Raw genomic sequence first — 15580 nt, 5'->3', positions numbered from 1 at the left:
GGTTCCCACCCTCTCCTCCCCTCCCCCTCTCCCAGCTTTCTGTGGCTTCCTTAGGACCTTCCTATCTTCTTCAGCATCCCAAGAAGAACCCTTTCAGCTGCTGCACTTCTGAGCATTGTCGTCCTCCCTTCACTCTCCGCCACTCGCCCTCAGCCGCCACCCTTTCTCCACCCCCTTCTCCCTTTTGTAAACCAGTAGCTAAGGGGAATGACAAAACAAAGCCCCATTCGTGCTTGACAACCGGAGAGAGAGGGAGAGCCAGCCCCCCTCCCTCCCCTCCTCACTTCTTGCTGCCTTTTCCTTCTGACAACACTCCCCCCTCTTCTTTTCATTTGATGCTGAACATGATGCCCCATTGAAAACAACCCATTGACTCTCCACCCTCTTCTCCCTCCCCACCCCGCACGCACCACCCTTGACATTCGGCTGACTGGAGAAAAGAGCGGCTAACATGTCTGGGGGCTGACTCTTTTCCTTCCCCCCCTTTTCTTCTCTCTTCTCTCTCTCTCTCTCTCTCTCTCTCTCTCTCTCTCTCTCTCTCTCTCTCTCTCTCTCTCTCTCTCTCTCTCTCTCTCCCCTCCCCTTCCAGCGCTTTCCCTCCTCCCAATGAGAAATCCCTAAAGGAGATTCTCTATTTTGAAAAAAAGAAAAAAGCCACCACCTTCTTTTCCCTGCCTTCTCTTGCTTGCTGTTTAGTTTCTCTTTTCTCTGTCTGTGTTGCGTGTGCGCTGGTGTCTCTCTCTCTCTCTATTTGCATCTCTCTGGACTAAAAAGGCAAGAAGGTGGTGGGGTGGGGAGAAGGAAAGGAAAGGAAAGCGGGGGATACCAGAAGAAGACGTGTCAAGAGCAGAGTACCTGTTTGAAGAAGTGAGGTGGAGCTGTTGGTCGTTGATGCAAAATTGACAGGATACTCTATATTTATATATATTTCATATCCCCCTTTCCCCCTCATTCAGATTCAAATTGTTTTATTATTATTTTTACAAAATAAAATAAAACCACTGTGTGGTTTTATTGTCATTTTTGTTCTCCAGTGTTTTCCCTCTTTTTGCCATTTTGGGTCTTATTTTCTTTTTTCCCCTCTGGATGCCTTGGATCTGTAAAATAAACCATGTTTGGACTGAAACCACCACTCTATTACTTACCAGGTAAGGCGACTCTTGATGATACCTTTTCTTTTCTTCTTCCTTTTTATCTTCTAATTTAACAGCAGTGTTATATCCATGGAAGAAATAAGAAAATATTTTTTTTTTGTAGTGGGCCACAGTGGTCAACTCAAAAGGAGCTCCTTAGATGTGCCAATTTGAACCTGTCCACTCTGCTTGTTAAAAGAAAGGCATTCTGGATTTTGATCTGGAGCAGTTTGTGATAGTTGCTCTTGGGTCAAACGACCACATTTTAGAAAGGGACACAAATTGGCAGCCTGTCTCTGCACTGTCTCCAGTGCAGAGGTGCAGATGACAGAACCCTACTCCAATTAATGGAACTTTTGTAGGCTAAATCAGAGGTGGGAGACAGTTGATGGAATTGTGGCGAGATGAGGATTTGTAAATCACTTTGTACATTGGTGTGTTTCTTCCTCATCCTCTTCCTCATCAGTGCTTTGCTTGAAGTTCAATGGGATTGAGCAGGGATAGCACCAAGGTGGGCCCTAGAGGTTGATGAGATTACAGTGGGAGGTGAATCTGCTGCAAGTGCAAGGACCCTGTGCTCCAGCAATCCCCCCCTCACTTCACATCCCTCCATCACCCCCCCTTCCTCTTGAAAACCATGTGCAACATGAGCGCCTGTGGGCTTCACCTTGGGCCCTTGGGGTATATAGCATATCTCACTCCTTTTGTCCACCCTGCTTGGCTTCCTAAGTGGTGAGTCTTGTTTTATTCAGCAGCGAGCAGCAAAAGCACTTAAGTAATCTAAGGTGAATTAAGAAGCGTGGTGTGAAGTTACTTTCGAGTTGGTGCCTAATATTGTTTCACGGATGGGTGAGCTCTGATCATGTAGCAGACAGACCCAAAGTGGCGACTCTGAGTCTCTCTCTCTCTCTCTCTCTCTCTCTCTCTCTCTCTCTCTCTCTCTCTCTCTCTCTCCCCCTCTCCTTCCCCCGCCCCCAACAGCTTACTCTGTTTGATTTTATTTCCCTCTCATCTCCCTGCACCCCACATGCCTTCCCATCCTCCGAATCCCAACAGTTTGAGGAGGGGGAGGCTTGTTGGTGGAAGGCAGGGGTCATCGTGGAGACCTTCCTTTTCTGGGCCAGCAAGAGGTGTAGGTGTATCTTATGTATGTGGCTGTGCGTAGTGTAGTAACTGTCAGATTGTCACCCCACCCCACCCATGGTCTCCAGCTTGTGTCTCTCGACATGCAAATTTAATGGTTCGTTTTAAGGCAGCTGCTTTTATGGGAACGGAACAGGACATGGGGTGTGTGTGGAGAATTTCCCCCCTCTTCCATGTCGCTTAGCTACTGAAATGGGTCACTTGGGCAAAGTTAAGGTGCACCAGTGATACTTCTGCCTTTGGATGCATGGTGACACTTTTTCTTACTTGTCTGTGGTTTTACTGGGGTGGGGGAAGTGAGGAGAAAGATCCGCTTCCCTCCCCACTTCCCGAGGTTCGTCTATCAACCCTGCACCAGCAGTGGTTTTCTAAACCCAGGCTGATTGTGAAGGCTTGGCTTCAGGAAATGGGTTTTCCGTGTGGCAGTTAGTTACAGGAATAACTTTCTTTTCTTTGCAAAGTGTGTCTTTAAACTGATGCAAAGTTTCCTGGACTGTGGTAGGAGAGGCGGGACTTAGTTCTGAAAGCTACGGTACTGGGTCTGTGTGAACGTGTTCATTCCAGGGTTTGCCAGATGAGTTGCTTAATCTCATTTGTTTTTGCATTTTCAAGTCATTCAGTTCTAGCTCAGCTGAAAATTGTGTTACTGCAAAATTCCTTGCACATTCTGAGTGGCTTCAGCTCGGAAAGTTCACCACCTTTGGGAAAGGAAATCTAGTTACCGTAGCTATGCTGGTTTCAAGGTGGAGTGCAGGTAAACTGGACACACAGGTTAACTGGTCTGTGTCACCTTCCATATTGACCTAACTTCCCTGAAAGCCAGTGAATGGTAATAATCTGAGCTAGGGATTGAATTTGACAAATCAACCACACAATCCCTAGCATATGTTGACTTTATTCTGTCATCATGGATCAGAAACAAAAGTTTGTTTGTTTGTTTGTAGGGATCAACACATGATGAGTTTAGCAAGCCCATATTAGGCACTTCACCAACAAGTGCTTGTTTTCAAGTCCTATGTACTTTCATAATCTTCCAACCAATGAGTTTTGCTCAGTTCCCAATGTTCATACTCCAAACACATCTATAAAATGAATCCATTTTACTTGCCTCTTAAATGTTTGCAGGGCTGAGCTCTGGTGGGACTCCACTGTGAGGGATTTACCCAGGTAAGATTCCACAACTGGGAAGGCTCAACAATTACTTGCCTTCATACATTACATTTTACCTTATGGGCAGATTGAACCCAGAGCTGTGCTATTTTTTCAGGTTCTTTAATACTCTCTTCCTTTCTTTCATATATTGATATCTATTATCCCAGTTGCAAGCAAGGAATTGTGTGAATCTGGAGTTTTGCTCCATTCATTCCAAACAGAGCAGTAATGTGGTTTATCTTAGTAAACTGTACTGAGGTTTTTTAAAATGAAGTAAAATTTTTATGAAGAAAACAGATAAATAAAGAAAACTGCCCCGCTGTTTCTGACCAACAGCTTATCATTGTGCCTGGATCCTCTTGACTGAAATGGCTTCCACCATCAATTTCTTAGAAGCCCTGTCTACAGTCTGCATTAGGAAGGGGTAAATAACTCAAAACCCAAAATATGCCAAAGCTAGGAGAACGTGACTTACTATTTTGATTTTTGCAATTGAGGTATGAGATGTAAGATTAGATTGGGAGGTCGCTGAAAGAAATTGAGAGTTAAAATGAAGGTACAGCTTCCTCTGCGGAAAACAGGGAATGCTGTTAAAAATTATTATCAAAAGACCTATAAGAGGAAGTTGCCCTGATAATCAAGCATGCTGAACTTTGTGAGTCTCGTAAGTGTTGTAGTACTGAGTATTGTGAGGTTAGGCAGGTGTTGAAGTGGGAAAGGCATGTGAATATATTCCTGAAGTTTGTATTGCTATTTTTTTCTTCCTTTGTTTGATTTCTGTGCTACTTTCTCTTCAAGTGAATCCCAAAGTGATTAATAAACAATAAGTAACAATAGCAACAATAAACATAATGGTGCATCACCGTCACAGCACACAGCATCACAATGACAACCTGTGGGCCAACAAAAATTGACCCTACCAAGTCCTGTAATATCATTAACAAAACAATATAACAATTATAAGTAATTATAATCTATAAAACTGCAGCTAAAAAGTAGGCCACACATTATTACATACACATAGCCTCAGTAATCATTAAGATACACAGCCCAGCATATAAGAGAAAACTAATCCAATATAAGTAACTGCAAGCAGAACTATACTTATAATGAACACCCAGGCCACATTCACTCCATACATTTAAAACACTATGATGCCACTTTAAAAAGCCATTGCTTCCCCCCAAGGAATTCTGGGAGCTGTAGTTTTGTTAAGGATGCCAAGAGTTGTTAGGAGACACTTCTTTCCCTCACAAAGCTACAGTCTTCAGAATGCTTTAATGGTCAATCCCACTTCCCAGGGAACTCTGGGAATTGTAGATCTGTGAGAGGAACAGGGGTCTCATAACAATTCTCAGCACCCTTCACAAATGATGACTCCCAGAATTCCTTGGGGCAATCCATGACTGTGGTACCACAGTTCTTTAAATGTACAGGCAATCCTCGTTTGTGCGGGGGTTCCATTCTGGACCTCCGTTCATGCTGGCAGAGCACACGTAAGCCTGCCTCACTCCACCCCCATTTCATTCTGCCCCTCTGCCCTTTTTCATGACATCTTTAAGGCCATTTGGGGGCTACTTCCAGGTTTGGCACCATGAACATGTACATGATTGCACATAATTTGGACACGCCTAAACCAGGAGTTGCCTGTATGGTGTGAATGCACACAACAGTCCCATAGATTTGTGTTTATGAGCAGCATCCCTACTTCCACGCAGCCTGCTACTCCCCAAACTTAAATTCTTTGCTTGATGTTTGGCTCCCTACCAGGAAATGTGTTGTGCTGGGGAATACAAGAGGTGGTATTACGACCATTCTACTTTCCTGCAGTAGGCCAGCCTTGCAAATAAGCTGCAAAGTTAACCAACTCACCTGCTCCATGCATACCTATCTCTTATTTTGTGGCACAGTGATGGCCTAAAAGCAGAGTTGCAGGGAGACACAGCTTTGGTCAAGATTCTCTCTCTGGCCACTTAGAAGCTATTGTTGCTTGCTATCGGTAAGTGGCTTTTTATATCCCTGTTGTCAGCTTGTGACCAGCAGCTCCTGCCCATAGCTACAACATTCAGTTGATTAATCAGTTTGTTGAATTGATTGTAAAATCCAAAAATTAATGTTAAAAGATGCCACCCAAATAATAGGGCAAATGATACTTTTAAAAAAGATATATATGCCTACACAGATTCAAGTAATCCTGTGTTCCTGCTTCTGTAGCCAAAAGCAGACATCAGTGCATGAGGCAGAAGTGCCGGTAGGTACAGGGTAACCCTGAAGAAATACAAAGAATCTGTAGGTATAAAAATTTTATCTATCATCTATCTATATCTATCTATCTATATCTATCTATCTATATCTATCTATATCTATCTATCTATCTATCATCTATCATCTATCATCTATCTATCTATCTATCTATCTATCTATCTATCTATCTATCTATCTATTTATCTATCATCTATATCTATCTATCATCTGTAGGAAAAGGAACCCCCTAAAAGCCCCATAATAACTCAGTGACATTGAACATTTGAGAGACTTGGTGGGGAGGGTAATAGAATGGAGGACAGAGGCCCATAGATACAAATAAAGGGTAGGAAAAACAACCTCATTTTCTTCATAGGTCACTTCCTGTTTCATACAGAACTAATATTCACATCATACATTTAAAGCACCTGATTCCCTCTCCCCCAAATAATCATGGGAACTGTAGTTTACCCCCCCCCCGGACTACCATTCCCACACACTTAACTAGTTTCCACATGGACACCACATGCTTTAAATGTATGGTGTGGATATGTCCTAACAGGCCATTTTTCAGTGTCACAAGGAACTGAAGGGAGAGAGCTGCCTATTGAGAACTTCATGTTACTAGGATTTGACTCAAGTGTGTCAACATTCCCCAAACAAAAGGCAGGGAGTAGGGGGACAGACTATGCTCTGTGGGCATGGGATATTGATGGATTGTTGTGGGGAGGAATAAAAGCTGGGAAGATAGAATTGTGGAGAGGGGGAGAACAGATGGAACCCTGAACCAAGGCATCTCCTGTTAACATTTCACTGCAGGGCCTCATTTGTTTCCAGTATAGATACTTCCAGTAACTGTGGTTAGGCTGGTGTCACCGTAAGAAGAGGTGTTCCCTGCCCTCTCTCATGCGAGAGAGAATGTCTCCTTCTTGATGGTGCCAGCTATACTGTATATGTGCTTTCCCCCCACCCACCCCTGGTCAGATTTAGTTGAATAATTAAGATTTATTTTATCAGATGATGGCCCTATAATAAGCATCTCTCAGCAGTCTGCGATGGACAACTCTACAAAAATAAATAAATAAAAACCTTGAGTGTAGTAGGAGAAAGCTAGGTAACCCCTTTTCTCTGTTTCTGTATGTTTTGAACAGCCTGATTGCACCTGTGTATGGGATGGGCAGGAAGGGAGGCTCATTTGCATCTGTTTGGGAAGTTGTGTCAGGTCAAGTTGCCTTTGCTTTGTGTTTAAGCCTTATTTTGTAGCTGGAATAGACTTCCTCAACTTGGTGCCTTTCAGATGTTTTGTAGTACAAGACCAGTGCTCCCAGAAGTATCTGGAGGGCATCTGGTTGGAGAACGCTGTTCTGGATCATGAAGGCAGTTCTACAGGTATGCTGGGCTGAGCCAAGCCAGCAGATGCAAGTGTGCTGATGCCAGTTGTTATTGTGATGTTGATGATGATGAGGATGTTGTCAGGCCAATTGTGGATATCAAGATGCGCCACCCCTTCCAAACCTTGGTATTTCAGGCAGAATGCTGCTTTGTGCTTTGTGGCAATTTTTCGCACCACCGGTGCGGTCCGCAACCCTGCTCCCGGCAACTCTTGTCTTGACGAGGTCTTTCCGCTTCTCAGAGATGACAGGACCTGGTTTGCATTTTTTGCTTGGGCTGCTTCTCTCGTGCCTAAAATAGAAATCGATAAAGACTACGTGAATTCTCCATGCTTTTGTCCTGTAAAACCAGGCAGCAGAGGCTCTTGAGAGGTCCTTGGGCAGAGACGAGGAGAATTCCTTTTTCCTTTCTCTCCCTACTACATCCTCCCCCCCCCCCATTTTTATTTACATGCTCCAATCAAGCAAGAATTACTTATGGTGCCTCCTGTCGTGTGAAACTTCTCTGTTTTATTGTAATTGCTGAAGCACTAATTCCTGCTCCCTGTAAAAACCAACCAGCATTTAATCTAGGGATGGTTATTTTAGGCAGATGCAAAGAGATTCCAGGATGTGATAGGAAGCCATAGACGGACACTGTTCCAGCGAGTTTCCCAAAGGCTCTAATGTATTCCCCCTCCCTCTCCTAATTCTGTTCCCCCACCCCCATCATCTTCTCTGGGCATCCATCAGGTGGTCTATTTTCTTCTCTGGAAGCACCAGAGAGCGGGGTGGGGTGGGGTGGAATGGGAGGGAAGGTGCATTGAAGTGTCAGGCTGTGAGATCCGAAGCAATTAAGGAAAATTATGTGTGGACTGTTCAGGCTGCTGTCAAACAGCGAAATTATTGTGCATAGCCATTCCAGGCTACCAGAAGACGTTAGAAATGCTAATCGCACAGGTAGGGTCACAGCAGATAGAAATTTCAACCTTCTCCGAATTGAATTTAACTGGGGGTGGGAGTGGAGAGAGAGAGAGAGGGAGGAAGAAAGGCAGAGAGATTGTTCCCATTCTAGAAAGTGCCATCAGGCACCATAACTTTATCTGTGGCATCTTGGACTTGCTCCTCCTGTTCTGCCTGGTGATTCTTCCTGTCTTTCTCTTTATCATCCTCAAATGGGTCCATGCATCTGGCTGTTAACCAGAAGGCTAGTGGTTAGAGCCCACCCAGGGAAGACTGTGGGCAGAATTCTTGCTTGGCAGTAGGTTGGACTAGATGACCCTCAGGATCCCTTATAACTCCAAAAATCTATGATTCTATGAGCGGTGTCTGTAGCTCAGTGGTGGCTTTGCATCCAGATTGCTAAAGATTCAGCCCCCAAATCCCTAGTTAGGTTGCAAGGGTGAGGAAAGGTCTGACACATGACACATGAAGTAGGCAGCCCTGATCTAAATGGACCAGTGGCTTATAAGGTGTGTGTGTGTGTGTGTTGCCCCTCCTGTCTTGCGCACACATCCTCTCCTCCCTCCTCTTGAGACCAGATTCCCTGAATGCTGCCAGGCTACTGAGAGAGGTCCATAATGGAGCAAAGGTGGAAACAAGCAGATCCAAAACTTGCTTCTGAACATTTTGCTTTAATACTTGTTAACCAGTGGGTGGATGTGTCATGGATAGTCATAAAAAGGTGAGCAAATGGAAGCATTTTGTTGCCATTGATGCTGCTGTGCTGTCCTTTTCCCATGTTAGAAAATGGAGCAAATAGTTATTACCTGGGGAGAGTTGTCAGAAGGATTGGTGGGTCTTAAAGTGGACACCAGGCTCCTCAACTTAAAAGCTGCTCCTCAAACTTCAGGAGGTGAGCCTTTTGAAGACCAGAGTTTGCACATATGCTTTACTTCTGCCTAAAACATTCCCCCTCTCCTTTTGCATCTTATTTGTTGGCTTTACTAATTTATATCCCACCTTGCTCTATAAAATACATTCAAGGCAGTTCGCATTTTCTCTTTAAGGGTGTGTGCTTTCTGGTTGCAGCCACTGCCAGAGACTCTGCCCTTCCAGGGTTCTAGTACAGTATATTGTATTTTCTCATCTGATAATTTTCTGGAGGAGCCCAAAATCTTTTCAATCCCAATTCCCACCCGCTACAGTCTCAGGCAACCACCTAAAATGTCCCTGAGGTGGGCTGACCCCATTAGTGCTCCTTATTCCCTCTTTGGAGTCTCTCTTTTGACAACAGCAGTTTTCTGAGTCTGTCTGGACATGGGGGCCCTGTCTAGCCTCTTTTGACTCTCCATGCACACCCACCCACTCCAGAGCTCTGTGTTGTTGTGGTGGAAGAAATTCAGACACCTGAGGCCTTTGGCTTAGCAGTGGGCAAGGGATGGGAGCAAGCAGCTGGGAGGTGAGGTTGCAATATCTTTTTTCCAGCATGTCCATATTTTGAGGAATGGCTTCATCATCAAAGTGCCTTTCTCTGTCTCTGTGTGTTTCTCTCTGTGTGTGTCTGTCTCTCTTCCCATCTCCCTCCTTCAGTGGAAAAGAAGCAGCAGCAAGGAGCGGTGCATCTTTGAGCTGTTGGCAGCACAAGAACTGTTCTCCAGTATTAGGGAGGCTGCACTCAAATTACCTTCCCAACCACTCCAGGTCATGCTGCTCAGCGAGTCATTAATAAAAGGAAATTGCAATCAGCTGCTATTCCGCTCAAGAGGGATGCGGGAGCGTTAACACCATCAGCATCCTCATCAACTGGGACTTGTTTCAAAGAGACCCAAATTCGTTATAAAGGCTGGGCAAGAGAGCTGGGGGAGCTGGGGGGGGGGAGGAAATGCTTTATCTTTGGAAAATCAAAGGCAGCAGGGCTTGCGAGGAGTCTCTTTGCTCTTTCTCTCTCTTGAGAGGGAGTGTGGGAGGCATACTGGTTGCCAGATAGCTGGGGACTGACAGTAATTCCAGCTGGCAGAATGGCTCACATCTCATGTCCCCTGAATTTGCTGCAGGCAAGGATTGGTTGCAAGGCCGTGATCCTTTCTGGGCCTGCAAAATAACCCATAGCCCCTTAACCCTTCTGCCGCCACCCGCTCCTCCTGTCTCATTAGGGTAGAGAACTTGTGAAGAGCACAGTCACATTTTAACACCTGCTCTTTAAACTCTACTAGAAATAAGGATTTGCAGTCCAGTGAACTGGGCATGCAACAGGGATTCAGCACCACTAGTAGTTGGCTGCAGGAAAAGATTTTATAAGTACAATATATTCCATAGTTCACAGAGGGGAAACACTGTTGTGCCCTCAGTTCCAGCTTACCCAGATATTGCTCCAGCGTTGGTGGCCTGATTCCTTCTGAAATTCCAAAAGAGCTTTGAACAATCCCTGTTGCATTGGATCACAGGTCCATTGAGTCTAGCATGCAAATTCCATTAGGGGCCAACCCCAAGCTCCAGAAGTAGGTCATCAAGGCAATGGCCAATCCCCTCTTGCCTGTCTCCAGCATCCGGTATTTAGGGGTATGCTGCCTTAGAATATGGAGGCTCTACTCAATCTCTCCATGAACATGTCACCAGTCCTGCCTCCCTGCAAAAAGCTATCTAGGCTTGTGGCCGATGCTTGTGGCCCATGTATACCAGAAAGTGGTGTTTGAGTCCCACAGACCCCATATTGCATCTATATTGCCAGGCAGCCAGCTTGCTTGCTTTGTATGTTTGCCTCTGTATGTGTGTTTGTGTGTGTGTGTTCAGGTGTTAAGTGTTTCCCACTTCACTTGTAGAATTCACACAGGATTAGCTCCATTTTAACCCCACTGCACAATGCCCATCCCTTCCTCCCCTGGCAGGCCCTAAATTCTGTTGGCATGGCAACTGTGTCAACCACTTTTGAGGGTCCCCCCCCTCCCTTCTCACCCTGTGATTATTTGAAGGGGGGAGAGAAAGAAAGAGAGAAGACATGAAAGAAAGGAGAGGCAAGAAAAAAGCATGCGGGGTGGCGGGGAGAGAAGATGGCTTGTCTTCAGTGGACTAATTACTGCAGGAGGCAGATGGGGAGGGAGGTCTCTCTTTAAGTGCTGCTTCCTTCCTCCCCCCTCCCTCACCAATGCTGGAAAGAGATGGCAGAAGGCACGCAGTGACCTGCTGGCAGGCAGGCAGAAGAAATCAATACTATTGTAAAGGGGTGGAAGGAAGAGGCAGGAGACTCTGTGGGTTTGTCACCTCAGGGTTTTGCTTTGTTGCAGTCTTGGGGAAGGCCAGGGGGAAGGGCCTGACTCTGTTTTTGTCCCCTTGCTTGGAACCCGTTCCTTGGAAGTGATAGGTGCACCCAAATGCTTCGTTGCCCATTAGCCGCAATCTGGGCCCGTCTCTTCTTGGAAGGCAAGATGGGGTGTGTGAATACTGGATCCTTTTGTGCCAAGGGGTTGTTTTACCAACCCTTCCCAACGTAGACAGGCTATGGAAAGCAAGGACCAGCTTGTTCTTTTACACATTGGCAGAACATATCACTCCCTGTGCTTTGCATGTGTTTCATAGATGGACAAATCTGCCAATTTTCAGTTTCTCTCAGGTCCTCATTTTTTCCAACCTTAAGATCAGTTTGTCCACATGGAATTTTGTATGAATTTTTTGTGCACATTTTTCCAAAAGCATGAATTTTTGTACAGGGTTTTGCCCACTATGCACATTTTCACAAGAAATTTCTCCTAATACAAGGTATTTTTGTACATTAAGTTCACTAGCATATACAATTTTTGGTACAGTTTTTGGTTGGAGAATTGGATCACAACATTTGCATAAGTGTGAATTTTGAAGGACTGCTTGTTTCATGTTACTTGTTAGTTTGGGCAATGCAAATAATTATGTTTGCATTAAAATGCAAACTGTTTAAATTCCTCCCCCATCCCTTAGTGTGTTTGCGCATCAACCTCTAGTGAAAGAGAGGCTGAAATCATTGTTCTATCACTTATACAAACATAAACTAAAAAAATATATTTCTCAAATTGTAGAATAAAATGCTGCTGTATGGAATTCCAGAAGGGTTTTTTGTACACTTTAGTGATGCTGACTGTACAAATCCAGAGATTAAGGTGGGAGAGGAGAAGGAGATATGTAATCATTACAGTCTTTCTGTGACAAGACTATTGCAAGGGTTGTCAAACATATGGGGGCCTGTGGGCACACTTGCAAACCAATGAAACTGATGCATTCACATTGCAATCAGGTACACACCACAGCCTTTTCTATGGCCTATCATATAATGCTTCTCTTAAGCCTAGTTTCAGTCTGTGTGGGGAAACACTGAGAAAAAACCTCTGTGCTCCCACAAACATGTTGTTGACTGCCGAACTACTGTACAGATGTACATACCTGGGCAAGTGTTCCAACCCTTGGAGCAGGGGCTTCACTGCCAATTACCCAGGGCTAAAAACAGGCAGCATGTTTATTTGAGAAAGGATGAAAACCAGTTCCCTGGAGTCTGGGATGAATGCAATTAGAGCCAGTAGTTTCCTTGACCTGTTCCTGCCCAGATAATCCCCTCCACCCTCTCCCACCTGTAAACCAACCAAATTCCCACCCACTCTCAACTGTCATTCCATCCTCCTGTCAGCTCTCCTTCCACTTAACCTTAACATTCCCCAAGCAGTCTCCTTCACGCTCTAAACATAAACCCAATCAAACAGGGTTCATTGCTGCATTATTTAGAATGAAGATCTGAAGCTTGTTGCTCTTCTGTCCCCAGCAAGGTGTGGATTGCAAAGTTGGCCTGCCTCTGCGCAGCTCTGGGGTGCAGACACCTTCTGCACAAGAAGTCCTGCTTCCTTGAGCTCCAGCGTGGAAGAAAAGCAGGGTATACATGAATTAAATAAATTACGCTGATGAGAGATGGACAGAAGCCCTGGTCACTTGGACTCCGAAGTTAACCAAAGGCATAAAAAAACAGAGCAGGTGTAGGGCAAAAGGGCAATAAAGATGTTTTCTGTAGCCTGGCACTCCTTCTCAGGGAGGCTCACTCTACAGCTGCATTCACACATGGGGTTTAGCCTGGTTTTCTAATGTTCATTTCACACTATCCCTACCTGTTCTGCCACTATGCTGCCATTTTGCATTAAATGTCATTCACACAGCAGCAACAAGCAGTGTGCTGCCCACTCTGTATGTACGTACGCCCTGCCAAAATACTGGCACGTTTTCTCATCAGACCAAAAGGTGCGAGCCTTAAAATTGGCAGGGAGCATAGCACATGCTAGTATGCCACCTCACTGTTTGTCACGTGAGTGGCTGTGACGTGAACCCATTAAAAAGGCAGGCAAATTGCTGCAGAAAACTCCCGCAATTTTTGCAGGTTAAAGAGGCTGCAAATGGAGGTTTTCTGGAATCAAATAACACAGAATGAGCACTAAACTTGCACTATATATCATTCCATTCCATTAGTTTTTTGGAAGCTGCCTTTATGCTATATGTAAGCTCAGATAAAATGTGCAGAGTAACAGGGAAATATCAGGAAAATAAAATAAACTGCAATGTGAATGCAACCTAACTCTTTGAAGACCTGGATTTAGGGACATTTGCTGTTCTAGCTGTGTCATTTACTTCATTGTGGTCTTCCTTCCTCATTCATAGAATCATAGAATTGTAAAGTTGGAAGGGACCCTAAGGGACCCTAGTCCGCTCCTCTACAATGCAGGAATCTCTGCTAAAGCATCCATGACCGATGGCCACCCAACCTCTGCTTAAAAATCTCCAGTGAAGGAAAGCCAATCACCTTCTTAGGAAGTCTGTTCCATAGTCAAACAGCTCTTACTGTCAGAAAGTTCTTCCTGATGTTTAGTTGGAATCTCTTTTCATGTAACTTGAATCCATGGGTTTGAGCCCTGCCCTCTGGAGCAAGAGAAATCAAGTTTGCTCCATCTTCCACATGACAGCCCTTTGTCATATCTCCTCTCAGTTTCCTCTTATGCCCAACTCCCTCAACTGTTCCTCATAATGCTTGATTTTTAGACCCTTATCAATATCCTCCTTAAATTGTGGTGGCCAAAACAGTACTCCAGGTGTGGTCTGACCAAGGCAGAATAGAGTGGTACTATAATTTCCCTTGATCTGGACACCATACTTCTGTTGATGCAGCCTAGAATGGCAATCACTTTTTTTGCTGCTGCATCACACTGTTGACTCATGAAGCTTGTGGTCTACTAAGGCCGCTGGATCATTTTCACATGTACTACTGACACGCCAGGTGTCCCCCATCTTCCAACTTTTATCTGGTCTTGTGTAAGTTGTCGCCATGTGTGTTGATGGTTTCCCAAATGCTTCCTAGATTTTGTGTGTGTGAGAGAGAGCTTCAGGGCTAGTTTTAAACATCAGAGCAACAGCTTTCAAGATGCCAAGGCCATGTGTGCATTGTAAAGGCACTCGTAGATTGACAAGTGATGGATTGAGAGAGATTCTCTTCCTCCACCCCCCTCTTGTTGACCTTGGGGGCAATTTGTGGAGTCTTGATCCCTTGTTCCATGCTCTACTAAGGCATGCTATCTGTATGAAACCATGCTCTGATGTGCCTGCTTGTTATCACTGGTTTCCTTTTTAATTCTACCTCCCTTCTCCTGCCATGTCCCTCTAAACAGCCTTTGAGAGGAGGAAGGGTAGAGCATGCTTGCCTATCTGCAGAAAGCAGACTTCTGCTTTTATTTATGACTTTATAAATGAATGTGGAAGGGCAAATTATTCCCAGGTCACAGCCTTGCCTCTTTGCCTCCCCCTTTTCTTTAATCTCTTTTATTCCTGGGTTAAGCCTGATGTCCAGTGGCATTTCTTTACTCAAAGGCAGATTTACCTGGAGGTGTATGTGGGTCACATGAGTAACAGCTGTATTGTGCATGCAGATTTCTAATCCTGGTTGGAATAGTAATATCTTACAATTCCCCAAGCTGCTCTCTGACCTGAAAGATATCCTAAAGCTTTTGACACAGAGGGAGAGAGTTAATGAGAGCATACACACACCAGGGAGGGGCCAGAGCTCAGTGGTACTGCATGCTGTGTATACAGAAGCTATTGCATTTAGTCCTTTGCATCTCCAGTTGAAAAGACCAGGCACAAGGTGATGGGAGAAGACCTCTCTTTCTGCCCGTGGCCCTGCCGGTCTGCCGTGAGTAAATACAGGGTTAGATTAAGAAATAGTTTGACCCCAGTGTAAAGTGGGAGTGTGTGACTGTCTGTGAACACTTGACATTCGGCTGCAGCCACCTCTGGTTTGAAATGTGGCAAACATACTAGCTACATGTCAGCACAGATAACACTTTTTCTGTTGGTGTGGATGAGCTGTTGGGAGAAGGGGAGGATAGGAAGAAAATCTGGCCACAGAACAACCTTTCTTAACATACTGCTCCTTAAATTATTTATTTTGCTCCATTCCAAATCAACCTTTGCTACAGATTATCCAAAAAGGGTAAGATATGTGTGCACCTTTTCCACCCCATCCCCTTCCCAAATCCCTTGTGGACATGAATTCATAATATTCCCCTCCCTCTTGGATCTTCCAAATGTCATAGAGACCCATGC

At 44.8% G+C, this 15580-nt stretch overlaps 1 protein-coding gene across 6 annotated transcripts in view; it reads left to right on the top strand.

Moving 5' to 3' along the window:
• GSE1 (Gse1 coiled-coil protein) overlaps nucleotides 1-15580 on the top strand; it is a 436639-nt gene that overhangs the window by 308726 nt on the left and 112333 nt on the right. The window contains exon 1 of one of the 6 annotated variants that reach the window (XM_081920150.1): nucleotides 589-1148. The exons of the other annotated variants lie outside the window; for them this stretch is intronic. Coding sequence (XP_081776276.1) covers nucleotides 1112-1148 — 37 coding nt within the window. The 5' untranslated portion in view covers nucleotides 589-1111. Of the gene's footprint in view, nucleotides 1-588; nucleotides 1149-15580 lie in introns of those variants that run through there. 6 annotated transcript variants of the gene reach the window in all.

The sequence above is a fragment of the Podarcis melisellensis genome (assembly GCF_964234715.1).
Source record: "Podarcis melisellensis genome assembly, chromosome: 8".
Taxonomy (NCBI): domain Eukaryota; kingdom Metazoa; phylum Chordata; class Lepidosauria; order Squamata; family Lacertidae; genus Podarcis; species Podarcis melisellensis.
Note: the sequence above shows the minus strand (reverse complement) of the source record. Positions and strands in the feature narration are given on the sequence as shown.